Source organism: Gymnoscopelus microlampas, assembly GCF_963454915.1.
Source record: "Gymnoscopelus microlampas genome assembly, chromosome: 10".
In the NCBI taxonomy this organism is placed as follows: Eukaryota; Metazoa; Chordata; class Actinopteri; order Myctophiformes; family Myctophidae; genus Gymnoscopelus; species Gymnoscopelus microlampas.
Window position 1 is genome coordinate 54,257,922 of NC_139947.1, and position 27,104 is coordinate 54,285,025.

Consider the following 27,104-nt stretch of genomic DNA (forward strand, 5'->3'; position numbering starts at 1 on the left):
GACCATTTGTCATCAAATGATTGGCTCAGGAATGCCACAAAAAACTTGGTGGGGTGTTTCATTGATAGAAAATAAGTCATCATTTTGGGTGAACTACTCCTTTTTAAATCAACAATGAATGAAGCAGGCTTCATGTGTCTCTCTCTAAAGCCAAACCTCTGAACCGCTGTTTATTTCATTCTGATTTCAACACTGTTGTTCCTACAATTATTATATTATTATATTATTATCGGCCCGTCATCGCAAATCATTGAAAGGCCTTTTCATTGAAAGTTTGAATGTAGTACTGCTTTCCTCCACTTGAGGGAGACACGCAGCAGCAAATTAGTTTGAAGATAAAAAATGGAACAGCTTATAGCCTGCTTTAATAATGGATAAAAGATGTCACTTAATCATCTTTAGAGGCTGTTTTATGGGGGTAAATATAACAGGAACAGACATGGACACAATGACAGCCCATCTTGGTACATATTGTCAGATTATTATTTTCTCTACCACAGCAGTGTGCGTAGTATATCATCAACGTTCAAAGTCAGCTTACATCAGGGGTCTTCAACAGGGGGTCCGGGACCCCTAGGGGGTCCTCAGAGCTACTGCAGGGGGTCCGCCAAATCTTTGTGTGAGATTTTTTTTCTTTTGTTTACATTAACCGCTTAAACCCTAGCATCCTTTCTGAGGAGAACTTTAGCCAAAAATAGATCTACAATAGATCTACAAGCTAGATAGATCTACAAGCTCTACAAGCTCACAACGCCTCGCGCTGCGAGGCGTTGTGAGCTTGTAGATCGGCTATTTTTGGCAAACGGTTATAGGTGTAGAGGGAAAAAAGAGCAGCAAAAGTTGATCTGAAACACAATTTTATACGATATAGAGGGGGGGGGTCCCTTCTTCATCTCTCTCTCAGCTAGGGGGTCCTTGGTCTGAAAACGTTGAAGACCCCTGACTCACATCATTGTCACTCATTACTCTCTGCGTCTGCTTGGATGGAGATGGTTCAATGTTGACTTATTTCTTCAATCAGGTCTTCACAGTGGCGTGCACAGACGTTTTGAGGGGCAGGTGCTCAAGTCAATTATTGTTTACTTGGTCTGCTCTTTTTTCCCTCTACACCTATACCTCTTTGCCAAAAATAGCCGATCTACAATGTGGGCTTGTAGATCTGCTATTTTTGGCTAAAGTTCTCCTCAGAAAAGGGATGCTAGGTTTCGAGTGGTTATGGTAAAAAGAAAAATCATATCACATAAAGATTTGGCGGACCCCCTGTAGTAACTCTGAGGACCCCCTAGGGGTCCCGGACCCCCTGTTGAAGACCCCTGCTGTAAACTGAAGGAAAAAAAAAACTTTTATCCCCTTTTTTTCAAAAGGACACTTCTGGTCAAGAGGGCAAAGGGCAGGTGCTCTAGCGCCACCTAGAGTCTATTTGTGCACGTCCCTGGGTCTTCAAACATTCATATTTCATTTTGCCTTTTCGCTGTTAATGGTTTTCCATGGTGTGAGTTCTGTGGCACGGCATCAGGCCTGTGGCACGGCATCAGGCCTGTGACACGGCATCAGGCCTGTGGCATGGCATCAGGCCTGTGACACGGCATCAGGCCTGTGGCATGGCATCAGGCCAGGTATGGTCGTCGTAGAAACAAATTGTCCATAATCATCATCCTGTGATTGAGTTGAATGTATATTTGCTGAATGTAGACCCACTTGTTTTATTTAGCCAAAGATTCCACACATTTCACCATTTAAACCCTACAGGCTTCATTGGTTGCAATTACCCCTCTTTGTAGAGAGAGAGAGAGAGAGAGAGAGAGAGAGGGAGCTCACGTGTCACATTGTGAGCTTGTACATCTGCTTATTTGTGTTTTTGAAAAATTATAAACATTTTGGGAAACTGAACACACAAAAAAAATAATCAAAATGACTCCCTAAATGTTTTTTGTTATTTTCTTTTTAATAAAGCATTAAATTGATTAGCTTAACATAACTGTTGCGCCCCTACTGTACTCTTTGCTTTGCACTGAACAAACTACAGTATGCACTGAACAATATGGCCATGTGTATTTCAACTGGCTTTCTAGCTGATTTATTGTTTCGGCCTGGCGGAGACACTTATTGCTTATTTTGACGGGAAACCGCATATTACTAAACAATACAATCAATGTAAGGTAATGTAATTACACCGGATTTAGAAAATATGCTAATTTACATAATGGAGTACATTTATTAGAGAGTACATTACATTACATTACATTACACAGGGAAAACGGAGCATAAATATAAAAACGGGTACAAACGGTGCAAAGTATAGCTATGTAAGGCTGAGACTAAAACATTTTTACTTGTCTCATAATATGTTAATGCACTAATAAAATGGCAGCGTTTCAGAGGGCAATATATATATGTATACTAAAAGTGAGTTGTTGGTTAAAGTGCAGTCTGACTTTAAAGAAGTACAGGATACGTTGATGTGGGGGGTTAACCCTGTGGGGGGTTAACCCCAACCCCAGATCCAACTAATAAGAGCTTTTTAAACTGCAACAACTTTAAGAAACGCTATTTGCTGCTGTTGCTCTTCGGGGGGCCTAGAGCAGTGGTTTTCAAACTGTTTCATGTCAAGGACCCCCACAATTATATGTATTTGGCCCCCCCATCTCAAAATATGTTGGACCAAGGACCCCCCAGAAGCAAAGATATGAGATAAAAATGTTCGCTTTAAAAAATAGGTATGTTCAAGGACTTGCACGAATTTTCATGATTTAAAAAAATTGCAGATCTACAAGCTCATAGCGCGGCCTGTAGATCTGCTATTTTTGAATAGCCAAAGTATAAAATAATGGTTTAAGTGGTTAAACGTTCCCGGTTTTAATCGGTTAATAATTGACAAAATCAATTAGTCATATTAACCACTTAAAAAATGTATTATAATTTGTTGTACAATGGTTGACGCACAACAATAGTGAAAATAGCCTTGATCTACAAGCTTGTAGATCGGCTATTTTCACCTCTGTCATAATTGTTAAAGTTTATTGGAATCGAGGTTCAAAGGTTTGAAATAATGGTGACATTCAATTCAATCTTTATGTCAGATCCAAAGGAGATCCATATCACAATACATTATAACACCACACAAAACATACCCTCAACATATTGATGTTGAAGTTATGATTGCCTTGATTTCGTGGATTTATTTTTGTTTTCGTGGCATTCCTGAGACAATAATTTGATGACCGTGTGTATTTCCGGTAGGAGACACAAATAATCTACTTTGTGTCTCCTACCGGATACATTAGCCGGTAGGAGACGGGAATCCAATTATTAGCTTAGGAATGCGACAAAAACAAAAAATAATCCATGAATTCAAGGCTTCATAGGGTGTGCAATTGATAGAAAATAAGTCATTTTTTGGGTGAACTCCTCCTTTAACTGTCTTCATGCCTGGTGTTTTGCCACAGAACGTATCTTAGCACATTGGTTCTCAAGTGGGGTCCGGGGACCCCCAGGGGTACTTGAGGGGGTTCCAGGGGGTCCCTAGCTAAATGATAGATAGGCACCAAATGGACCCTTATGGGTCTGTAACTCTGAGAGTGTACAAATGGAACCATTTATACACTCTCAGAGTTAAATTAACCTTGATTTTACAACATGAATTGGGGTCCCAGAGATAGAAATGCCATTAAATGGGGGTCCGTAACCCTAATGCATGTCAAACTGGGGGTCCTTAAAATGTATCTTTTCAAATGGGGGTCCGCGGGCTATTAAAGTGTCCATTTGGGGGTCCTTGACATAAAAAAGTTTGAGAACCACTGTCTTAGCATGTTCTATCCATGGTGTCCATCTCTAATGTTTCTCCTTTGCCATAAACATTTATACCATGTCTCTTATCGTCTCTGTGGGGGAGGAGCCCCGCTCGTACCGTACGTCCAAATCTGTTCCTGTTCAGGAAATGGAGGGGAAATATATATGCCGTGAGCCAGTGCCGCGCTATGAGCTTGTAGATCTGCTATTTTGTAGTGAAAAATGTGTGCAAATCTTTGCATATATATATATATATTTTTTTTTTAAAGCAAATATTTTCGACTCAAATCTTTGCTTCTGGGGGATTCTACCAATGTCTTCTTAACAGTTTAGGAAAAAAACGTATGTTGCTATAATATCAGATATAATAATATAATATAATATAATATAATATATAATATCAGATTATTATCAGTGGTTCTCATACTTTTTCCATGTCAAGGACCACCCGAAATGATATGTATTTGGCCGTGGACCCCTGTATCCAGTGGCGTGCAGACATTTTGAGGGGCAGGTGCTCATGTAAATTATACTTTTTTTGTTGCCTTGGTCTGCTCTTTTTTCCCTCTCCACCTATACCTCTTTGCCAAAAATAGCAGATCTACAAGCCCACAACGCCTCGCAGCGTGAGGCGTTGTGAGCTTGTAGATCTGCTATTTTTGGCTAAAGTTCTCCTCAGAAAACGGATGCTAGGTTTCGAGTGGTTATGGTAAAAAGAAAAATCATATCACATAAAGATTTAGCGGACCCCCTGTAGTAACTTTGAGGACCCCCTAGGGGTCCCGGATCCCCTGTTGAAGACCCCTGCTGTAAAAAGGGCACTTTTGGTCAAGAGGGCAAAGGGCAGCACCACCTAGAGTCTATCTGTGCACGTCCCTGCCTGTATCTAGAGGGGCGGCCATAGCTGAGTGGTTAGTGAGCCCGCCTAGGGAGCCAGAGGCCCTGGTTGCCCCAGGTTCGATTCCCGGCCAGGCCAGCATATGTGTCGATGAAATGAAATTTGTCCCTGAGCAAGACTCTTAACCCCTAATTGCTCACAGGTTCTCATTGGAAACAAGACCGCAAGGACTTTCATGAACGACCTGTTAAAAGGAATTATCCTTATCCTTATCTCAAACTATGTTGTTCCAGGGACCCCCCAGGAAGCAAATATTTGAGTTAAAAATGTATATAGGCCTATATATATATATTCAAAGATTTACACACATTTTTGGGATTTTTCTAAAATATATATATATATGGAATAGCCAAAGACATCTAAAGTGACACAGATGCGTTCCTGGATTGAATGGGTTCATTAGTTCAATATTTATTAAAAACCCACTGAACCACTTTGAACCTGCAGCCTGTTTCAGACACATCATTATTATTTGTAAAATATTTTATCATTTTTCAATTTTCTTTTTTTTTTTATTGGAAAGCGCACAAATAGCCGATCGACAAGCTCACGACGACGTTGCGTCGCAACGCATTGTGAGCTTGTAGATCGGCTATTTCTGCTAATTTTGCCCCGACGCACAAAAGTTTTAAATTATGGAGATGTGAGGTTTCTGCCCGACAGCAACGATATGGAATGACATGTTATACTTGTGTGTAGTCTGCTCTGTGTGTGTGTGTGTGTGTGTGTGTGTGTGTGTGTGTGTGTGTGTGTGTGTGTGTGTGTGTGTGTGTGTGTGTGTGTGTGTGTGTGTGTGTGTGTGTGTGTGTGTGTATATATGGGGGGGGGGGGTCTAGAGTGAATCAGTTGGTGTCAGATTCAAACTATCATCATATCACACAGCACATTAAAATGAGAGATGATGTTTTTTTCTGTCTGTTTGATGAATGTTTGTATGATTAAATTATCACTGAAAAAAATCATAAATGCCTTGTTGTGTTTTATTGGTTATGCTGTGTGGGTGTTTGTACAGATGGCAATTTATCTAAAAAAAAAAACAATCTGGCATTTGTTTTCATGTCAAAGACCCCCAATATAACATAAATATTTGGCCGCGGACCCCTATCTATAAAAATTGTGTGCCAGGGACTTCCAGAAGCGAAGATTTGTGTTTAAAAATGTTGCTTCTGGGGGTCCCTGGAACAACATATTTTCAGCTGGGGGTCCGCTGCCAAAGACCCCTTTATGTCTTTGTCTTTATGTCTTGATGTCTTGCTCCCTCTGATTTTTATTATATATTAAAAAAAAAGCTTGTAACAAGTTCAAACGTTCTTTCAAAAGGATTCCATGGAGAGAAAAAAAAACATTCATTTAGAGGGACAACTACTTTAAGTAGTGAAAAATAGTCAATCGTTGTAGGCTTGTAGATCGGCTATTTTCACTGAACACTGGTTCTGGTGGAGATGGTTGGTTCATACGTTCGTACAAAACGCACACATCCCCGTTTAAAAAAAAAACATTTAAAGAAATATATATATATTCAAAGAATTGCAAAATGTTTCACAATTTTTCTAAAATAGCCAAAAGTATTAAAATAATGGTTAAAGTGGTGACACAGAGGCTCTTAATGAGTTAACTGTTACAAAACGCTTGTGCAATTCAAAACAATGATCAAATAAGGCAATAATGCAATAAATAACGATAATGAAATATGTCAGATAACAATGGCATAAATTGAACAAGTGCCACAGATTAGTGAGCTATTGGAAAGGCTATGGCAGCGGTTCTCAAACTTATTTTGGCCGCCGACCCCCATCTCACAATATTTTGTGGCAGGGACCCCTAGAATATAAAAAAAAACAAAATTAATAAAAATGTTTTGAGATTTTTCAAATAATTTAAAAAATAGCAGATCTACAAGCTCATAGTGCGGTACTCGGTGCCCCACTATGAGCTTGTAGATCTATTTTTTAATAGCTAAAGAATAAAATAATGGTTAAAGTGGTTAAAATGATCGTGACACTTTAACTACTTTCTCTGGGGACCCCACGGGCGTCAATTGGGTATCGCAAGGTATGGTCAAATAAATGTACTATATTACTCTATGTCTACAGCATTGATTGTAAAATAACTACAAATGCAAATTGGAACAAAATGATCACTTTCATAAGGTATTATATTCTCCACAACACTTGTATTCCCCCTATCTTGACAAATGGTATATTCCCCGGTTCAGTAGGTCAGCACAGGTGCAATGCATTATTGTTAATTAGCAGCAGCAGTGTGTTTTTGACAGACAGTTGTTTACTTTTGGTAAAATAATCCTATCCACTGTTGGACTAATCATCATGCCTGTTTTCATTAAGTTCATCTTAAGGTAAATAATCCTCCCCACGACAACTATCCAACTGTCCATACTGCTGGATCGTCACAAACTGCACTGTGGCTGTGATTAGGATATTGCTTAACAAAAGACTGGGCAAGTGTGCAGGCAGGGCAGCTGTTCACACCATCAACCTTCACTGAAACCAGTCACTAAACAGTTTCATGTCTCTCAGCGTTTGAGAGATATTTATCTTAAGGTTTGAATTACTGTAAGGGGCGAGCCCGGTCGTCTCATGCTGTGTAAGAGACGATACGTTTGAATATTATTTGACGTGTTTGTAGTTGAGGGATGAGACTGCATTTGCTTATGTTGTCTCTAGCCATTCGCTCACATTGACATGTTGCCCCGCTACAGAGGACAGGTAGATGTCTGGGGCCCCGCTACAGAGGACAGGTAGATGTCTGGGCCCCCGCTACAGAGGACAGGTAGATGTCTGGGGCCCCGCTACAGAGGACAGGTAGATGTCTGGGGCCCCGCTACAGAGGACAGGTACTGTAGATGTCTGGGGCCCCGCTACAGAGGACAGGTAGATGTCTGGGGCCCCGCTACAGAGGACAGGTAGATGTCTGGGGCCCCGCTACAGAGGACAGGTAGATGTCTGGGGCCCCGCTACAGAGGACAGGTAGATGTCTGGGGCCCCGCTACAGAGGACAGGTAGATGTCTGGGGCCCCGCTACAGAGGACAGGTAGATGTCTGGGGCCCCGCTACAGAGGACAGGTACTGTAGATGTCTGGGGCCCCGCTACAGAGGACAGGTAGATGTCTGGGGCCTGGGGCCCCGCTACAGAGGACAGGTAGATGTCTGGGGCCCGGGGCCCCGCTACAGAGGACAGGTAGATGTCTGGGGCCCGGGGCCCCGCTACAGAGGACAGGTAGATGTCTGGGGCCCCGCTACAGAGGACAGGTAGATGTCTGGGGCCCCGCTACAGAGGACAGGTAGATGTCTGGGGCCCGGGGCCCCGCTACAGAGGACAGGTATATGTCTGGGGCCCGGGGCCCCGCTACAGAGGGCAGGTAGATGTCTGGGGCCCGGGGCCCCGCTACAGAGGACAGGTAGATGTCTGGGGCCTGGGGCCCCGCCACAGAGGACAGGTAGATGCCTGGGGCCCGGGGCCCCGCTACAGAGGACAGGTAGATGCCTGGGGCCCGGGGCCCCGCTACAGAGGACAGGTAGATGTCTGGGGCCCCGCTACAGAGGACAGGTAGATGTCTGGGGCCCCGCTACAGAGGACAGGTAGATGTCTGGGGCCTGGGGCCCCGCTACAGAGGATAGGTAGATGTCTGGGGTCCCACTACAGAGGACAGGTAGATGTCTGGGGCCTGGGGGCCCGCTACAGAGGACAGGTAGATGTCTGGGGCCTGGGGGCCCGCTACAGAGGACAGGTAGATGCCTGGGGCCCCTCTACAGAGGACAGGTAGATAGATCATCAAAGATTAAAACAACTCAGTGAGTCATTTTACTGATAATGACACTTACTTGTGTCCTAAAGCGTCTGATACTCATGGCAAGGAAGGATTAAAGTTGTCAGTCGCCTTGACTGTCTTTGAATGAAAGTCAAACTAGACAATAGATGTTGTATTTCCTTTTAATTGTAATTGTGTGTGCGAAGATTTCCTTTTTTTTTTGTTATTTGATAAAACATGATTAATAAAACAATCTAAATTCCATTAAAATAATACATTAAAACAACTTTAGAAGTAGTGAAAATAGCAGATCTACAAGCTCACAACGCGTTGCATCTTGTTCTGATATATAATGTGTTCTGCACTGTTTGTTAGAAATACATGTTCAGCAGCACTACACGACACGACAATTTCTTTTTTTTTTTGGGCCCAACGGCCCACCGGGCATTTGCCCGATACGCCAAATGGCCAGTCCGCCACTACACTACACTACACTACACTACACCAGTGGTTCTCAAACTTTTTCATGTCAAGGACCCCCAAATTTACACTTAATAGCCCGCGGACCCTCATTTAAAACGATATGCCAGGGACCCCCATAATAGAAGATTTTTACGGCTCTAGCAGTGATTCTCAACCATTTTAATTTCAAGGACCCCCAGTTTGACATGCATTATTAGGCTACGGACCCCCATTTAATGGCATTTATATCTCTGGGACCCCAATTCATATTGTAAAATCAATGTTAATTTAACTTTGAGAGTGTACAAATGGAACGTCCATTTGTACACTCTCAGAGTTACAGACCCATAAGGGTCCATTTGGTTCCTATCCATCATTTAGCTTGGGGACCCCCTGGAACCCCCTCAAGTACCCCTGGGGGTCCCCGGACCCCACTTTGAGAACAAATGAATGTAGTGACACTACACTACTCTGTAGTGACACTACAGTACTCTGCCTTATAGTTGTGTTTCTGAAACTTTAAAGAAAAGGTCATGAGAGATAATTCATCTGAGTACATAGTAGCTCTTTAGACTATTTAAACACATGCTTTAACAGCACTGTTTAGTTTAAGCAAACTTTCTCACACACACACACACACACACACACACACACACACACACACACACACACACACACACACACACACACACACACACACACACACACACACACACACACACACACACACACACACACACACACACACACACACTCTCTCTCTAGTTATCTAACTATCTATCTATCTCTCCATCTACAGCATCTCTCCCCCATTCATTGTCAGTATACCAGTCACACAACTTTGTTTAAAGCCATTCAAATGAGTGTAGCTGATTTCATACTATAATCTGTGTGTGTGTGTGTGTGTGTGTGTGTGTGTGTGTGTGTGTGTGTGTGTGTGTGTGTGTGTGTGTGTGTGTGTGTGTGTGTGTGTGTGTGTGTGTGTGTGTGTGTGTGTGTGTGTGTGTGTGTGTGTGTGTGTGTGTGTGTGTGTGTGTGTGTGTGTGTGTGTGTGTGTGTGTGTGTGTGTGTGTGTGTGTGTGTGTGTGTGTGTGTGTGTGTGCGCGTGCGTGTTATTGAGCATGTGTGTGTGCATGTTCTATTGCAGTCGTTGTTTCTCAAAGAATTGTTCAAAGTCCCCAGAAAGTAAGTGACATGCAGCAGCTCAGTGAAGTAGACCTAGTTGTCAGTGAACTGCATCCTCCATGCAGCTCGTCTCCCTGAGGCCACCACAGCTCAGTGTGTTTACACACACATCTACACACTTACACTTACACACCTACACACACATCTGCACACATCTACACGCACCTACACACCTCCTCAGGCTCTGAGACACGCCCCTCCGTCCGTCCGTCACATCAGATAACGTCTGATAGGTGGAGACACGTTTTATTATTCCTGGTTAGGAAACGTCTTCATCCAGAAAGCAACGGAGAGGAGAAGCTGTCACATGGTTCAGACTGACCGGAGGAGGAGATGAGGAACTACACTGACACTGTGTCCATCTGAGGGACATCTAACTGACACTGTGTCCATCTGAGGGACATCTAACTGACACTGTGTCCATCTGAGGGACATCTAACTGACACTGTGTCCATCTGAGAGGACATCTAACTGACACTGTGGTCATCTGAGAGGACATCTAACTGACACTGTGTCCATCTGAGGGACATCTAACTGACACTGTGTCCATCTGAGAGGACATCTAACTGACACTGTGTCCATCTGAGGGACATCTAACTGACACTGTGGTCATCTGAGAGGACATCTAACTGACACTGTGTCCATCTGAGAGACATCTAACTGTCACTGTGTCCATCTGAGAGACATCTAACTGTCACTGTGTCCATCTGAGAGACATCTAACTGACACTGTGTCCATCTGAGAGGACATCTAACTGACACTGTGTCCATCTGAGAGGACATCTAACTGTCACTGTGTCCATCTGAGAGGACATCTAACTGACACTGTGGTCATCTGAGAGGACATCTAACTGTCACTGTGTCCATCTGAGAGGACATCTAACTGACACTGTGTCCATCTGAGAGGACATCTAACTGACACTGTGTCCATCTGAGAGGACATCTAACTGACACTGTGTCCATCTGAGGGACATCTAACTGACACTGTGTCCATCTGAGAGACATCTAACTGACACTGTGGTCATCTGAGAGACATCTGTCACTGTGTCCATCTGAGGGACATCTAACTGACACTGTGTCCATCTGAGAGACATCTGTCACTGTGCCCATCTGAGGGACATCTAACTGACACTGTGGTCATCTAGGGGACATCTAACTGACACTGTGGTCATCTAGGGGACATCTAACTGTCACTGGTCCCAGTCTGGACGCTGTCACCTCGGCCAGTGTCCTGGACTGGTCAGTCCTCCCGTCCTCGCTGTCCCTCACAACGTCTGTCCATCAAAACCACACAGCCTGAAGCTTCAACACTTCAGCTCTCCTTTTAAACAGGTAAGACTAATAATAATAATAATAATAATGATGGATTTTATTTATGATGCACAGTCCTATTTTAAAGGAGCCAAGTTCGGGGGCGACCATGGTACGTAGCTTGGCCTTGTGGGTTTTGAGGAGGTTAGTATTTGTCTTTTAACCAGGTGAGACTGTCTTTTAACCGTCTTTTAACCAGGTGAGACTGTCTTTCTGAAGACAGTCAGTGGTGGAAAAAGTTATATCACAATGTAGAAATAATTACAAGTAAAAGGCCTCTGTTAGAAATAAAAATATATACTATCAAAGGTGTAGATCGCCTATTTTGGAACAGACAGCATACAAAATAGGACTTAATTGGTTTCTGTATGTTTTGTAACAATTTAAAAAAATCTATAAAGTAACTAGTAACTAAAGTTTTCGAATAATTGTAGCGGAGTAAAAAGTACAATATTTGGCTCTGAGATGTAGTGGAGTAGAAGTATGAAGTGTTCAAAATGTACCATACTCAAAATAAAAGTACCTCAATATTGTACTTGATTTAGCAATGATTTGTGATGTATGATGTATTCATTTTTACTCTGACCCAAAAGCCCAAAGTATTTTAATGAATCATACATTGTGTACAAAGCAATCAGCCATCCATTGTTTTTCTATTGGATTACAAACGTGACGCATCTGACACCTTTTAATGTACTACTTAATAATGACTTATTTACATAGAGTTGTATGACACACAGCTCATGTGTTTGTACAGTAGTTACAGGGTGTGTGACTCACCAGAACACTTTTTTAAATTTGTGTTTTGTAAGTCATGAACAACTCATAATAATATTATGACTTTTTCCAAATGGACCCTTACAGATCTGTAACTATGACAAATGGAACCAAATCCACATGGCTCCATGTGTACCCTCTCAGAGTCACATGAACACTGAGGTTTTTGTATAAATCAAGTAGATCCAGTTTTAACTCTGAATGACTGACTCACATACAGTTAATAGCTGGAGGCCAGGGAAACATAATGTAAATACTGTTACTGTGCTGTAGGGATTCATGAAGAGCTGGTTACTTATGTTCAGTGCTAGAACGTAAAGAGTCTCCTTTGAGTAAACTACTGGAGAGACCGCTGGTCATCAAATTATTGTCTCATGAACGAGATAAAAACAGAAACATCTCCATGAATTCAAGGCTTCATGGGGTTAATATATGCAATTGATAGGAAACTAGATAAAGTGCTCCTCGGAGCACAGGTCTCCGCCAGGACAGGTCAGGTAGGTTATTGTGGCCTCCTGGTGGCGCTATAACAGGCCAATGTGAAAAGGGTGCCATTTCTTCTTAGGCCTTTCACGGCAATCGGACACTGCATTCATGATTTGAGGCATTTTGTTCCAAAAATGTGTTTTGCTAAATTAGACCTGCAGGTGGCGCTATAACAGGCCAATGTGAAAAGGGTGGTATTTCGGCCTAGTGGGAATGTGCGTAGGAACATTTCACGGAAATCACATGCCGCGTTCATGATTTGAGGCATTTTGTTCAAAACAAACCAATCCTGCAAACTTTGGAAGCCAATCTTAGCCAAGTAGGATGGAATATGGAAAATCGGACAGATCCGTGTTGATCACATGACTATATAGGTACTGTGTACCGATCTGTGTGTTTTTTGGACAAAATCTGTAGGAGTAATATCAAAAAATGTGTTTTGCAAAAGTCTGCCTCATGGTGGCGCTATGACAAGCTGATCTGAAAAATGTGGGGCAGAGGTTTTGCTGTGGCATCCAGGGAGTGTGTGTGTGCAGTTTCACAGCGACCGGGCCAACGGTGGCGGAGATTAGCTGGTCACAGACAGCAGTGGCGTGCACAGACATTTTGAGGGGCAGGTGCTCAAGTAAATTATACTTTTTTTTGTTTACTTGGTCTGCTCTTTTTTCCCTCTACACCTATACCTCTTTGCCAAAAATAGCCGATCTACAAGCCCACAACGCCTCGCAGCGCTTGTAGATCGTCTATTTTTGGCTAAAGTTCTCCTCAGAAAAGGGATGCTAGGTTTCGAGTGGTTATGGTAAAAAGAAAAATCATATCACATAAAGATTTGGCGGACCCCCTGTAGTAACTCTGAGGACCCCTAGGGGTCCCGGACCCCCTGTTGAAGACCCCTGCTGTAAACTGAAAAAAAAGGGCACTTCTGGTCAAGAGGGCAAAGGGCAGGTGCTCTAGCACCACCCAGAGTCTATCTGTGCACGTCCCTGACAGACAGCAGGACGGACAGGGGGCAAAACATAATCTCTCGCCATGCCTTTCGGCCTGGCGGAGACAATAAGTATAATTTTGGCGTTGGTCCTATATTGAGGAGAATAAGAAAAGAACGATGTATTAATTTCTTCTTCAAGTGAGATTGTAATGTATTGAGTCTTCATTAATATGTAGCTATAGCTACATCTATTGACATGTGTTGTACATTTTGCTACATCCTTTTAATTCAGTTTGATTGGTTTGTGGTAACAACTATGAAATAGTAAGGGGAACGTTCACCGAAAATAGCAGATCTTCAAGCTAACGACGCATCACGTTGTGAGCTAGCTTGTAGATCTGCTATTTTGGAAGAAGAGGTTTGGTGTAGATGCAAAAAAAAAAAGAGCAGACAAAGTACAGAACCAAAGTAAAAAAAACAAAACATTGGGCCTCATTCAGCAACGGTACTTAAGAGGACATTTCTTCTTAAACCCACTTAAGAAGTTTTTAAGAAGATTTTGGTATTCTCCAATGATTTCTTAGCTGTGATCTGTTCTTAGGTAAGAACAGAATCTACACACACTTTCTTAAGAGGATTTTTTTTCTTAGACCCATTTAAGAGGTTTTTAAGAAGATTTTGGTATACTCCAATGTTTTCTTAGCTGTGATCTGTTCTCAGGTAAGAACAGAATCTACACACACTGATGAGCACTCTTAGGCTGGCCTTTGAGTTCTTAAGTGTGACATATTTGTGTAAAAATAATTAATTCCCGAAGTTTCTTCAATTCTACAGTTGTATAATATAGGATTTAAATTACAATAATATTTGTATCATATCTTTAGAGCAGTGGTTCTCAAAGTGTGGTCTGGGGACCCCCAGGGGTCCTTCAGGGAGTTTCAGGGGGTCCACAGCAAACGAAGAACAGTTTAATCACTTTAACCATATTTTATACTTTGTTTGAGACATTTTGATTAATCTTGAAACATTTTCCCGGGCAAAAAATATTTTCAGGTGGGGGTCTGCAGCCAAATGCATGTCAATTTGGGGGTCCTTGACATGAAAATGTTTGAGACGGGTCTGAAATTACAATCTAACCCAAACGGACCCGATTGAGTTGAAGCCCAAGCCATACCATACCATACCTACCCCATAACCCCCCACCCAACCCACCCTCATCACCCCCCATACCCCCACCCCCATATCCCCGACATTCGCCACACCCCCATTTTCCAGTCCCCTTCCTGCCTGAAAGCCCCCCTATACCCACCCGTCATACCCATCCCCATACCCTCCACATAGCCCCCTACACCCCTCCTTGCACCACCATATCACCCACCACACCCCTATTTCCACCCCATTACATACCAAGCAGTTGCTACCTTAAAGACCCTCCATATCCACCCACCAGCTTTCAGTAATAAAATGTTTTATATCCACTACTAACGCTACTCCTGAACATGAAATATGGATAACATTTTTAACAGCTAATTTCAGCAAATGTACATTGATGATGTTGATTAATGTGAGAGAAATAATAAAATACATTCATTAATTAAATAAAATAATTTGCTGTTCACTTCAGAAGTACCTCCACAGAACTATTAATTCATTTATTTTTATGTTTGGAGTCTGGTGTTCCACCATCTGTAGACTTATAGTTTAGGTATTCTTTACTTCATTCTCTCAATTTTATTTCTGTGTGTGATTTCCTGTGATTTCTGTGTGCAGCAATCACACACAGGTGGGACTGCAGGCAGAGCCATGCAGTCATCCCTTATATGGGGATTGGTGAGGCGGCTCCCTATGGTAATTGGGATGAACTGGCACACCCCTTCAAGTTACGAGGATTGGGATTCATCATCATCAAGAACATAGTTACGAACAATTCTGCCTTTTAAGAACGTTTCATGAATCTGACTCAACTTCTCTTAGGAATTCACTTAGGAAGAAATGTAAGAGGAAACATTAGGAACTTATTGCTGCATGAGGCCCATTGTGAATTCTTCTTCCTCCGTTGCAGGATGGGGAGTCCTGGCTGTGAGGCGCTCTACATGGGACCCCCCCTACACCCCCACCTGGACCCTTTGAGGGCGTGGCACCACCACCACCGCCATCACCACGGTGACATCATGGAGGACATCAAGCCCCCCCGTGGTTTGCTGGGGCTCCCGGACCCCCCCAGCAACAACAACAGCGGCTGGCCGGGGTAGGGACGCATGGGACGGATAATCGTTATTATGGTTTATCGTGAAAAGAAGAAACGCTCACATACTGACGGTATCACAGAGACTTTAGTTTATGGTGAAATTGTACTCCGTCATACTCTAGGATTTATTCACTTCTGTCGAGCTGCAAATTCTAATCTCTCAAGAACAGATTCTGCTCTTTATTATTATTATTATTACAGTCATTTAGCAGACGCTTTTATCCAAAGCGAATTACAATAAGTGCATTCAACATAGGTAGGGAACAAAACTACTAATCACCAGAAGTCTTAAGTGCATTTCCTGCAAAAACAAGCAACCAAGAGTATACCTAGCGCTAAGGTAAAAGTGCTATATATCAGCTACCTACTTTCTTAAACAGATGAGACAAAATAGCACAATCAAATGAGCACGAGCTAATACAAAAAGTGTATCGACTAAACAAGATCCAATAAAACAGTACAACAGTAAAACAAGAGTTCGTACAACTAGTTAACAACAAGTAAGCCAGACAAAGAGGAAGGGTAGTGTTTCCTGAAGAGGTGGGTTTTCAGCCTGCAGTGAAAGATGGGCAGTGACTCTGCTGTCCTGACATCAGTGGGAAGTTCATTCCACCACTGTGGGGCCAGTACAGAAAAAAGTCGTGACCGTGTCGATCGACCAGAAGGACCCTTGAGTGACGAGGCAATCAGTCGCCCCGAGGTGGCAGACCGAAGTGGTCGGGCAGGGGTGTAGGCATCAACCATAGCCCGGAGCTCTGCTCTGCGTTTGAATCTGTCGGTAGCTGTGTTGACAACCCGTGCACATTGGCTACAAGTGGGCGTGCCATCAGATCAGGAAGCAGGCCGCGCTTTACCCAATCAAATGTAGTGGGCGGGATTCACGTGTGTGCCGTTCGTTCCCCACTGGAAACAAACCGAAACTCATTTAACAATAGCGTCCTCGAAGCCGACAAAACCACGGAAAGATAGTAACATTTTAACTTGCTCTTTCATCATAGAAACAAGTGGGCTTATAACCAAAACCATCCATGTTCTCTGGGAGAAGTGGTGTTAGTGTTCCGTGAAGAAATATTGTTAGTGGGAATGAAAACATAGTCGCACCACCGGAAGTGAAAGGCTGAAGGCCAACCAAAACCCCGGTTTCCTGGGCCTTTTACGACCTGTAAAAGAGTGTAACACGCTCTTATTTCACTCTACATAAATCGATTCGCCAAAAATAGCAGATCCACAAGCTTGTGAGCTTGTAGATCGGCTATTTTTGGCGAACATTCCCATCGAGAATAGGGTTTGCCGGGGGTTTCAAGTGGGTTTCAAGTGCAAAAGTGGCATTTTAAGTTGTAAGCATAAATGTTGGAATCAAACCCCGGTCCCCAGCTCGGCTGACCGGCAGGTAACCGGCAACGCCAAGAGATCAAGTTACGGCCGAGTCTTTTGCGAGGTCGCTACAATATTTTGATTCTCGCGATATTATAGTTAATAATCGCAATTATTTTTGCCACAATAATCGTGACATGTCATTTTTTCATTTCATCTCCACCCCTACAGGCCGGGGACGGGGGTCTACCAACACCACCTGTCCCCCTGCTGTGAGGAGAGCAGCCTGAGCCCCCCACCCTGGCACCTAAAGGACAGCAGCCTGAGCCCCCCACCCTGGAACCTAAAGGACAGCAGCCTGAGCCCCCCACCCTGGAACCTAAAGGACAGCAGCCTGAGCCCCCCACCCTGGCTGCTGAAGACGACAGAGACATGTCCGCTGTCCCCCGTCGTGTCACCCCCCCACCACCACCATGCCCAGGGTGGGGGCACGCCCCCCGCCCCCCCGCCCTCCTCCGGGGAGCTGGAGGGCCAGGTGGAGGAGGGCTGTCTGGAGCAGGTGCAGACCCTGGTGGTGGAGGAGGTGCTGAAGGACATCGACACGGCCTGCAAGCTGCTCAACATCACAGCAGGTAGGACGGGGTTAAATGTTGCGTTTAACCATTTAAGGCCTGAGGTTTCCGATTCTGCAACATGTCTTCTAAATCTTCTTTTTTTGAAAAAACCTATGTTGCCACGTCAGTGGTTTTCAAACTTTTTAATGTCAAGGACCCCCAAAATGATATGTGGTCGTGGACCCTTTGATTGGTCCGGCCCTCGACCAATCAATAGCTTAAATATCTTTCAGCTTTTTCATATCCCTTTTCCATATGGAGGCCCATTATTTATTGGGCCACGGATTCATCACCATTCCATGAGATTATCATCACCATTATATATCATTATATACCAGATATCATCACCATTATATATCATTATATACCAGATATCATCACCATTCCATGAGATTTTGACTCTCTGACCCAAAACTTTGAATATTTTGTGGTTGTTGGATAAGAAATGTCAAAATAACTATTCTTCTACATTCTCTAGTTGTGTAGACTTCTTGTAAATTAAGTAATGCAGATGTTTAACAATGATTTAACTCTGGAGAGCGTAAAATGAAACCAAATCATTTTACGTTCTCCAGAGTTAAAGATCTATGAGGGTCCATTTGGTTACCAAATCTCCATCATTTAGCTGGGGACCACCTGGAAAGTCCTCGTGCTCCCCCGGAGCACTGGTTGAGAACCACTGGTTTAGATTTTGGTTTAGTAAAGGCACTGTACGTTGTTTTTTTAAGCATGATTTTAGTGGGGTTAATTTTAGACATTTTGGTTGGGGTTCATTAAGGTGGGATGAGGAAAGTGTGAGCTTGTAGATCGTCTCCCCCCCCCCCCCCCCCCCCCCAGCTATTTTAGTGCAACACTGTCATAGCACAAAGTATAAATCAGGGCTTTAAAGTGTTTGATCTCACTCTCCGTACGACCATTTTCCCCTGAAACAAAAGAACCATTGAGAGACACCTCAATGCCTTCTGTATGACTGCATTATGCTGACATTAATGGCAGAAGTGTTAGTCGCCAAACAAAACCTTCTAAAGCATCTTTCACTCCTTTGTGTCTGAATCAGCCTAATGTCGTCCTGAACGCCTTGAGCAAACGTCTCAGTGTTGACCAGACCGTCATCATCTCCACTCTGCAGTCACTTCTAAAAGACATTCTCTTGGCATTAAGGTCAACGATCCACTGTTTACTTTATAGCATTGGAACAGGATCTGATAAATGCCACCAAGCTGTTTGGTTGAATTCATGTGGCGTAAAGTACAGTAACTAAGTAGATTTACTCAAGTACTGCTTTACTTTACTGGAGTATTTCCACTTTTCCATACTTCTACTTCTACTCCACTGCATCTCAAAGGAATATATTGTACTTTTACTCCACTACAATTATTTGAAAACTTGAGTTACTAGTTGCTTTGCTATTTTATACCTAGGCTATTTGAAAATAGCCGATCTACAAGCTCAAACTCTGAGGACCCCCTAGGGGTCCCGGACCCCCTGTTGAAGACCCACGGACTAGAGAAAATCTGGTCAGTTAAAAGTGTCCTTCCATTGCAGACCCCATGGAGTGGAGCTGTGTTCACGTCCAGAAGTGGTTGTTGTGGACAGAGCATCTGTACCGTCTACCTCAGGTGTGTACGCTGTGTTTATGATAAGGGTAATAATAATAATAATAATAATAATAATAATAATAATAATAATAATGTGGGTCATGGCTGAAACAATACGATTCTGGATTCAAGCGGCCCGAATAGGTTTTCTCAGACGGGTGGCCGGCGTTTTCCAGACACGGTGAGAAGTTCGGTCACCTGGCCTTAAAAACAAGGCTCCAAACATCCCAAAACAAACTTGTAAGGCTACTTCTTGGCCTCAATCACAAAACCCATCTAACCCCTGCTCACTTTGCTAGGGTTGGATGGCTTAGGGTTGAGGACAGAGTACAGCAACTTGCTATGGGCCTGGTCTTCAAGATACACCACAACATTGGGATCCCCCTGTATTTGTCAAAATACTTCCAAAATGTTAATGAAGTCCACGATCATAACACCAGAGGCAGCTCCACGAATCATGTTCAACCCTTTTTTGGCTCAACAAAGGGAATGAACTCGTTCTCATGCTATTCATCAAAAATGTGGAATGCCCTACCAAAAGGAGTAAAGGAGTGTAAAACCCTACTCACTTTCAAAACTGCCCTAAAGATACACCTTCAGGAGGCTGCAATTTGAAAATGTCCCCTGTCCAAGTCTTAACCTACCCAAGTCCTAACCTACCCCCTCCCCCCTTTCTTTTTCTTCTCTTGTACATATTTTTCACTCTTCATACCAGTAACCTGTAAACTGATTGTATGACATTCTGTATAGTAGTGTGTATATCTGTCTGTCTCTTATATGTCATCATGATTTGTGTGCATGGGGATCTCATCTTAAACAAGCTACGTGCTTAATGAGTCTTCCAGTTTAGTAGACCTTGTATTGTGAATGTGTACTTCCATGTACTGTATTCGATGGCCTTCCTGCCCTGGCCTTTGGCCTTTGAGACTTAGGGATGGTGTCAAAGGTCATGTCTCACCAAAGACACAGGATCTGACACAAATGTTAACCTGATGGTCAAGATTCAATTTATCCCCTGAGCAAGCAGGCCGGCTCTATTAGCTCAATGGTAAAACATTTCAGCACTTGCGCAGGAAACCGGATTCAAAACCAGGGTAGAAGAGGAAAGTTACATAGAGCAGCTTTAATGTTTTACCGGGAAGTCTGGAGCGCTCTGCTGGAACTGTTGCCCCTGACAGCCCCCTCCCCCCCCCCAATTAAAAATAAGAGCACCCCAGTCTCTTTTAAACAGAAAGTCATTCAGAGGACAGGAGCCTATCCTATGTCTGACAGCGCTGCGCCACCGTTTTCTGCCACAGCGCCACCTAGTGGGGCGTCGTCCCCGATGGCGCCCTAGGCAACTGCCTACTCTGCCTAATGGGCGCGGCGGCCCTGGCCCCCGAGACCCGGTCCCGGATAAGTGGTTGAAGATGGATGGATAATAATAATAATAATAATAATAATAATAATGATCATTATTATTATCATGATGACCACAGGTGTGTAAGGTGTTCCAGGAGCTGACAGGGAAGGATCTGTGTTCCATGACAGAGGAGGAGTTCAGACAACGTTCTGCACAATGTGGAGACATGATGTACGCTCACCTGGACATCTGGAGGTCAGGTATGAACCATCCCATCCCATCCCATCCCATCCCATCCCATCCCATCCCATCCCATGCCATGCCATACCATACCATCCCATCCCATGCCATACCATCCCATCCCATCCCATACCATACCATCCCATACCATACCATCCCATCCCATGCCATACCATACCATCCCATCCCATACCATACCATACCATCCCATACCATCCCATCCCATACCATACCATACCATACCATACCATCCCATCCCATCCCATCCCATACCATACCATCCCATACCATACCATACCATACCATACCATCCCATACCATACCATCCCATCCCATCCCATACCATCCCATACCATCCCATCCCATACCATACCATCCCATACCATCCCATCCCATACCATACCATCCCATACCATACCATACCATACCATCCCATACCATCCCATCCCATACCATACCATCCCATCCCATACCATCCCATCCCATACCATACCATCCCATACCATACCATACCATACCATACCATCCCATCCCATACCATACCATCCCATACCATACCATACCATACCATACCATCCCATACCATACCATCCCATCCCATGCCATGCCATGCCATGCCATCCCATCCCATCCCATCCCATACCATACCATACCATACCATACCATCCCATCCCATCCCATCCCATACCATACCATACCATACCATACCATACCATCCCATCCCATACCATACCATACCATACCATACCATACCATACCATACCATCCCATCCCATACCATCCCATCCCATCCCATACCATACCATACCATACCATACCATACCATCCCATCCCATCCCATACCATACCATACCATCCCATACTACTGTTTTACCATACTACTGTTTTACCATGCAGGCAGGGAGGGTGGGAGAAGGGAATTGGAATGCTTAAATCCAGACTGTTAGTGTTGTACATTGATTGATGTTCTATCTGTCTGTTTCTTTGCTTTCTTTCCTTGTTTCCAGCTGCCGGTATGAAGGAGCGCTGCCCCCTAGCGGATGGAAAAGCTGGTAAATCCTCCTCTAGATCACATGTAGTCAGACTGCAGCTAAAACTGGGCAATAAATGAGATAAAGGAAAATGAAAGAAGGTCACCGGTTCACCTCCTAGCCCAGGTCTATGTTCCAAAGTGTCCCTGAGCACGACACTTAACCCCTTACTGTCTGCACTGTCTGCAATGATGATTCTGTCATGCACTGTCAAATAGGTGTCCTCTGATGTGTGTGTGTGTGTGTGTGTGTGTGTGTGTGTGTGTGTGTGTGTGTGTGTGTGTGTGTGTGTGTGTGTGTGTGTGTGTGTGTGTGTGTGTGTGCGTGCACGTGTGTGTGTGTGTCCATGCAGGTGGTGAGGCCCCCTGGCCAGAGGGTGGCCCCTGTGGCCCCCAGCAGCCCATCCATCTGTGGCAGTTCCTACGAGAACTGCTGCTCAAACCTCACAACTACAGCCGCTGTATACGCTGGCTCAACAAGGAGAAAGGTAGCCCTGTGTGTGTGTGTGTGTGTGTGTGTGTGTGTGTGTGTGTGTGTGTGTGTGCACGCACGTGGGCATGTATGTGGGGGGGTTCAGACACTCGCAGATCTACATAGTGTTATTATTGTCTCCGCCAGGCCGAAAGGCATGTCGAGAGTATGTTTTGCACCCTGTCCGTGTGTCTGTCCTTCTGTCTGTGACCAGCTAATCTCCGGCACCGTTGGCCCGGTCAATGCAAAACTGTGTGCACACACTCCCTGGATGCCAATTCAGAACTTTTTCAGATTGGCCTGTTATAGCGCCACCAGGAGGCCGATTTGTGCAAAACATTTTTTTTGATACTACTCCTACAGATTTTGTCCAAACATCACACAAATCTGTACACAGTACCTCTATAGTCATGTGATCAACACGGATCTGTCCGCTTTTTCACATTCCATCCTAATTGGCTAAGATTGCCTTCTAAAGTTTGCAGGATAGGTCCGTTTTGAACAAGTTTTGCACGCAAAATCCCACTAGGCCGAGGAAGATATGCCCCCCCCTTTTCACATTGGCCTGTTATAGCGCCACCAGCAGGTCTAATTTAGCAAAACACATTTTTGGAACAAAATGCATCAAATCATGAATGCCGTGTCTGATTGCCATGAAAAGCCTAAGAATAAATGGCACCCTTTTCACATTGGCCTATTATAGCGCCACCAGGAGGCCAGAATAACGTACCTGACCTGGTGAAGACCTGTGCTCAGAGGAGCACTTCTTCTAGTTATCTTTAGCTTTTTACCCCATTTTTTCCCCCCAATTCAGTTTTTGTTATTCCAATTGATTCCTCTCCACACACATTCCTGTGTGTTGTCACTGCTGTCCTATCCTTCTCACTCACCTGCCAGTGAGGAGCCCCCACCAGGAGGACGTAGAGCCTTCATCCTCCTCCTCCCGCCCAACACTCCCTGCTGACATGCCCCCCCCCCCCCCCCAGCCCAGGAGCAGGGACGTGCACAGATAGACTCTAGGTGGTTCTAGAGCACCTGCCCTTTGCCCTCTTGACCAGAAGTGCCCTTTTGAAAAAAGGGCACAGCAGGGGTCTTCAACAGGGGGTCCGGGACCCCTAGGGGGTCCTCAGAGTTACTACAGGGGGTCCGCCAAATCTTAACGTGATATGATTTTTCTTTTTACCATAACCACTCGAAACCTAGCATCCTTTTTCTGAGGAGAACTTTAGCCAAACATAGCAGATCTACAAGCCCACAACGCCTCGCGCTGCGAGGCGTTGTGGGCTTGTAGATCTGCTATTTTTGGAAAGAGGTATAGGTGTAGAGGGAAAAAAGAGCAGACCAAGTCAACAAAAAAAAGGATAATTTACTTGAGCACCTGCCCCTCAAAATGTCTGTGCACGCCACTGGCAGTGACTGGTATCCTCCTCCTCCCCGCCCGGCTCCCCTCCTCCTAACACGGGCCAATTAGCCGGATGCACCGCGGTGGATTCAAACCCACAACCTCCGTGGTGGAGGGCTGGTACTTTACCAGTGTCGATAAATAGTGTTTATTAGGGTTTAGAGGAGTTGTCAAAAACACATTTATGTGGAAGGGTTGGTGGTGGCCGTAGGAATGGGTAGAGTCATGGCTGAATGGGTAGAGGGGCCGTCTGGGGAACAGAAGGTCCCAGGTTCGATTCCCGGCCCCATGCGATGTGTCGAAGTGTCCCTGAGCAAGACAGCCAACCCCTGACTACCAGTGAAATATTATGAAATAACTCCAGTTTAATTGAAACAGGTACACATAGAGTTAGCATAGTCTCTATGATGTTGTGCAACACATTATTAGTCAGTGGGTGTTGTTAGTAGGACACTCCTGGTGAGTCAGCATTATAGTTTACAGTCAGGAAGCAGTGAAACAAAGCTTTAACTAGTCATTGTTTACAGTCTCTATCTGTCAGGAAGGAATGGTTACAAAGGTAACCGTGGTTCTGTGAATTCCTGGATGAATTCCAGTCACACTGAAATGTCTCTCTCTCTCTCTCTCTCTCTCTCTCTCTCTCTCTCTCTCTCTCTCTCTCTCTCTCTCTCTCTCTCTCTCTCTCTCTCTCTCTCTCTCTCTCTACATACATACATACATACATACATACATACATACATACATAAAAAAGATATGATAAGATTCATTCATTCATTCACGCTGGTCACTCTGAACTTATTGGTGCGAGCAGATTCCGAGAGCCGATCAGGCTACCAGGTGATATTTAATATAGCTGCATGCACAGGTAGCTACATACTGTGTTACCTATACAGTGGTGTAAAGTAACTAAATACATGTACTCAAGTTACTGTACTTAAGGACAATTCTTCTGTACTTTTACTTCTACTCCACTACATCTCAGAGGCAAATATTGTACTTTTACTCCAATTTAGTTTGACTCAGTTCTCACAGATAAATATTGAGAAAATAGCCGATCTACAAGCTCTGATCTTGTAGATCGGCTATTTTCATTGCCTCCTGAGATTCTGTCTGTCTGTCTGTCTGTCTGTCTGTCTGTCTGTCTGTCTGTCTGTCTGTCTGTCTGTCTGTCTGTCTGTCTGTCTGTCTGTCTGTCTGTCTGTCCGTCCGTCTGTCTGTCTGTCTGTCTGTCTGTCTGTCTGTCTGTCTGTCCGTCCGTCCGTCCGTCCGTCCGTCCGTCCGTCCGTCCGTCCGTCCGTCCGTGAACAGCTAATCTCTGGCACCGTTGTCTTGATCGCAGCTAAACTAGTCTGTGCACACACACCCCCTGGATGCCAGAGCAGAACCTCTGCCCCAAATCTTTCACATGGGCCTGTTATAGCGCCACCAGGAGGCCGATTTTTGCAAAACACATATTTTGACAGTACTCCTACAGATTTTGTCCAAACGTCACGCAAATCGGTACACAGTACCTCTATAGTCATTAAACAAAACTGGTCTTTCAGATTTTTCATATTCCATCCTGATGGATTGGCTTCCAAAGTTTGCAGAAGTGCTTTGTTTTGAACAAAATGCCTGAAATCATGAGCACAGCGTGAAATTTGTTGTCAATAATCACTGACTGACATGTTTTCTATTAAACAGGGATCTTTTCATGTATATTATTCTATTAAACAGGGATCTTTTCATGTATATTATTCTATTAAACAGGGATCTTTTCATGTATATTATTCTATTAAACAGGGATCTTTTCATGTATATTATTCTATTAAACAGGGATCTTTTCATGTATATTATTCTATTAAACAGGGATCTTTTCATGTATATTATTCTATTAAACAGGGATCTTTTCATGTATTCTATTAAACAGGGATCTTTTCATGTATATTATTCTATTAAACAGGGATCTTTTCATGTATTCTATTAAACAGGGATCTTTTCATGTATATTATTCTATTAAACAGGGATCTTTTCATGTATTCTATTAAACAGGGATCTTTTCATGTATATTATTCTATTAAACAGGGATCTTTTCATGTATTCTATTAAACAGGGATCTTTTCATGTATATTATTCTATTAAACAGGGATCTTTTCATGTATTCTATTAAACAGGGATCTTTTCATGTATATTATTCTATTAAACAGGGATCTTTTCATGTATTCTATTAAACAGGGATCTTTTCATGTATTCTATTAAACAGGGATCTTTTCATGTATATTATTCTATTAAACAGGGATCTTTTCATGTATATTATTCTATTAAACAGGGATCTTTTCATGTATTCTATTGAACAGGGATCTTTTCATGTATATTATTCTATTAAACAGGGATCTTTTCATGTATATTATTCTATTAAACAGGGATATTTTCATGTATATTATTCTATTAAACAGGGATCTTTTCATGTATATTATTCTATTAAACAGGGATATTTTCATGTATATTATTCTATTAAACAGGGATCTTTTCATGTATATTATTCTATTAAACAGGGATCTTTTCATGTATATTATTCTATTAAACAGGGATCTTTTCATGTATATTATTCTATTAAACAGGGATATTTTCATGTATATTATTCTATTAAACAGGGATCTTTTCATGTATTCTATTAAACAGGGATCTTTTCATGTATATTATTCTATTAAACAGGGATCTTTTCATGTATATTATTCTATTAAACAGGGATCTTTAAGATAGAGGACTCTGCTCAGGTGGCCAGGCTGTGGGGCATCAGGAAGAACCGTCCCGCCATGAACTACGACAAGCTGAGCCGCTCCATACGTCAGTACTACAAGAAGGGAATCATCCGCAAGCCGGACGTATCCAGGAGACTCGTCTACCAGTTCGTCAAACCCGTGTGACGTGGAGCGGTTAAGAGAGACAACCTGGGGGGAAGGCAAAGGTCCCAGGTTCGATTCCAGGCCCCTCAGCAAAGTGTCAAACTGAGCAAGGCACTGAACCCTAGGATGGGTGAAATGCAGGACATGTGTAACACATGCTGTGATAGAAAACACTCTTAAGGAGTGCGGACAAAATTATTATTATTATTATTATTATTATTATTATTATTATTATTATTATTATAAGCAGCCAATAGGGCATAGCATAGCAGTGGCGGCCATGTTGTGGTGCCACAGATAGAAAACCCATATATTTTTCCATAGAAATTCCTGAAAATATTTATATAAATTATTT

The 27,104-nt window shown here is 43.4% G+C and overlaps 1 protein-coding gene and 1 long non-coding RNA gene across 2 annotated transcripts in view; one reads left to right on the forward strand and one right to left on the reverse strand.

Annotated features, from left to right (window-relative positions):
• LOC311053822 overlaps nucleotides 1-27,104 on the reverse strand; it is a 452,603-nt gene that overhangs the window by 312,437 nt on the left and 113,062 nt on the right. The gene's annotated exons all lie outside the window — the stretch shown is intronic.
• On the forward strand, nucleotides 15,668-27,063 carry LOC311053278 (SAM pointed domain-containing Ets transcription factor-like; the record flags this gene model as incomplete). The annotated part of the gene is made up of 7 exons (XM_084068738.1): nucleotides 15,668-15,852; nucleotides 17,398-17,798; nucleotides 19,326-19,399; nucleotides 20,857-20,980; nucleotides 21,968-22,012; nucleotides 22,344-22,478; nucleotides 26,592-27,063. The coding sequence occupies 7 exons, from the start codon at nucleotides 15,668-15,670 to the stop codon at nucleotides 26,768-26,770; spliced, it is 1,143 nt and encodes a 380-aa protein (XP_083924864.1). The 3' UTR covers nucleotides 26,771-27,063.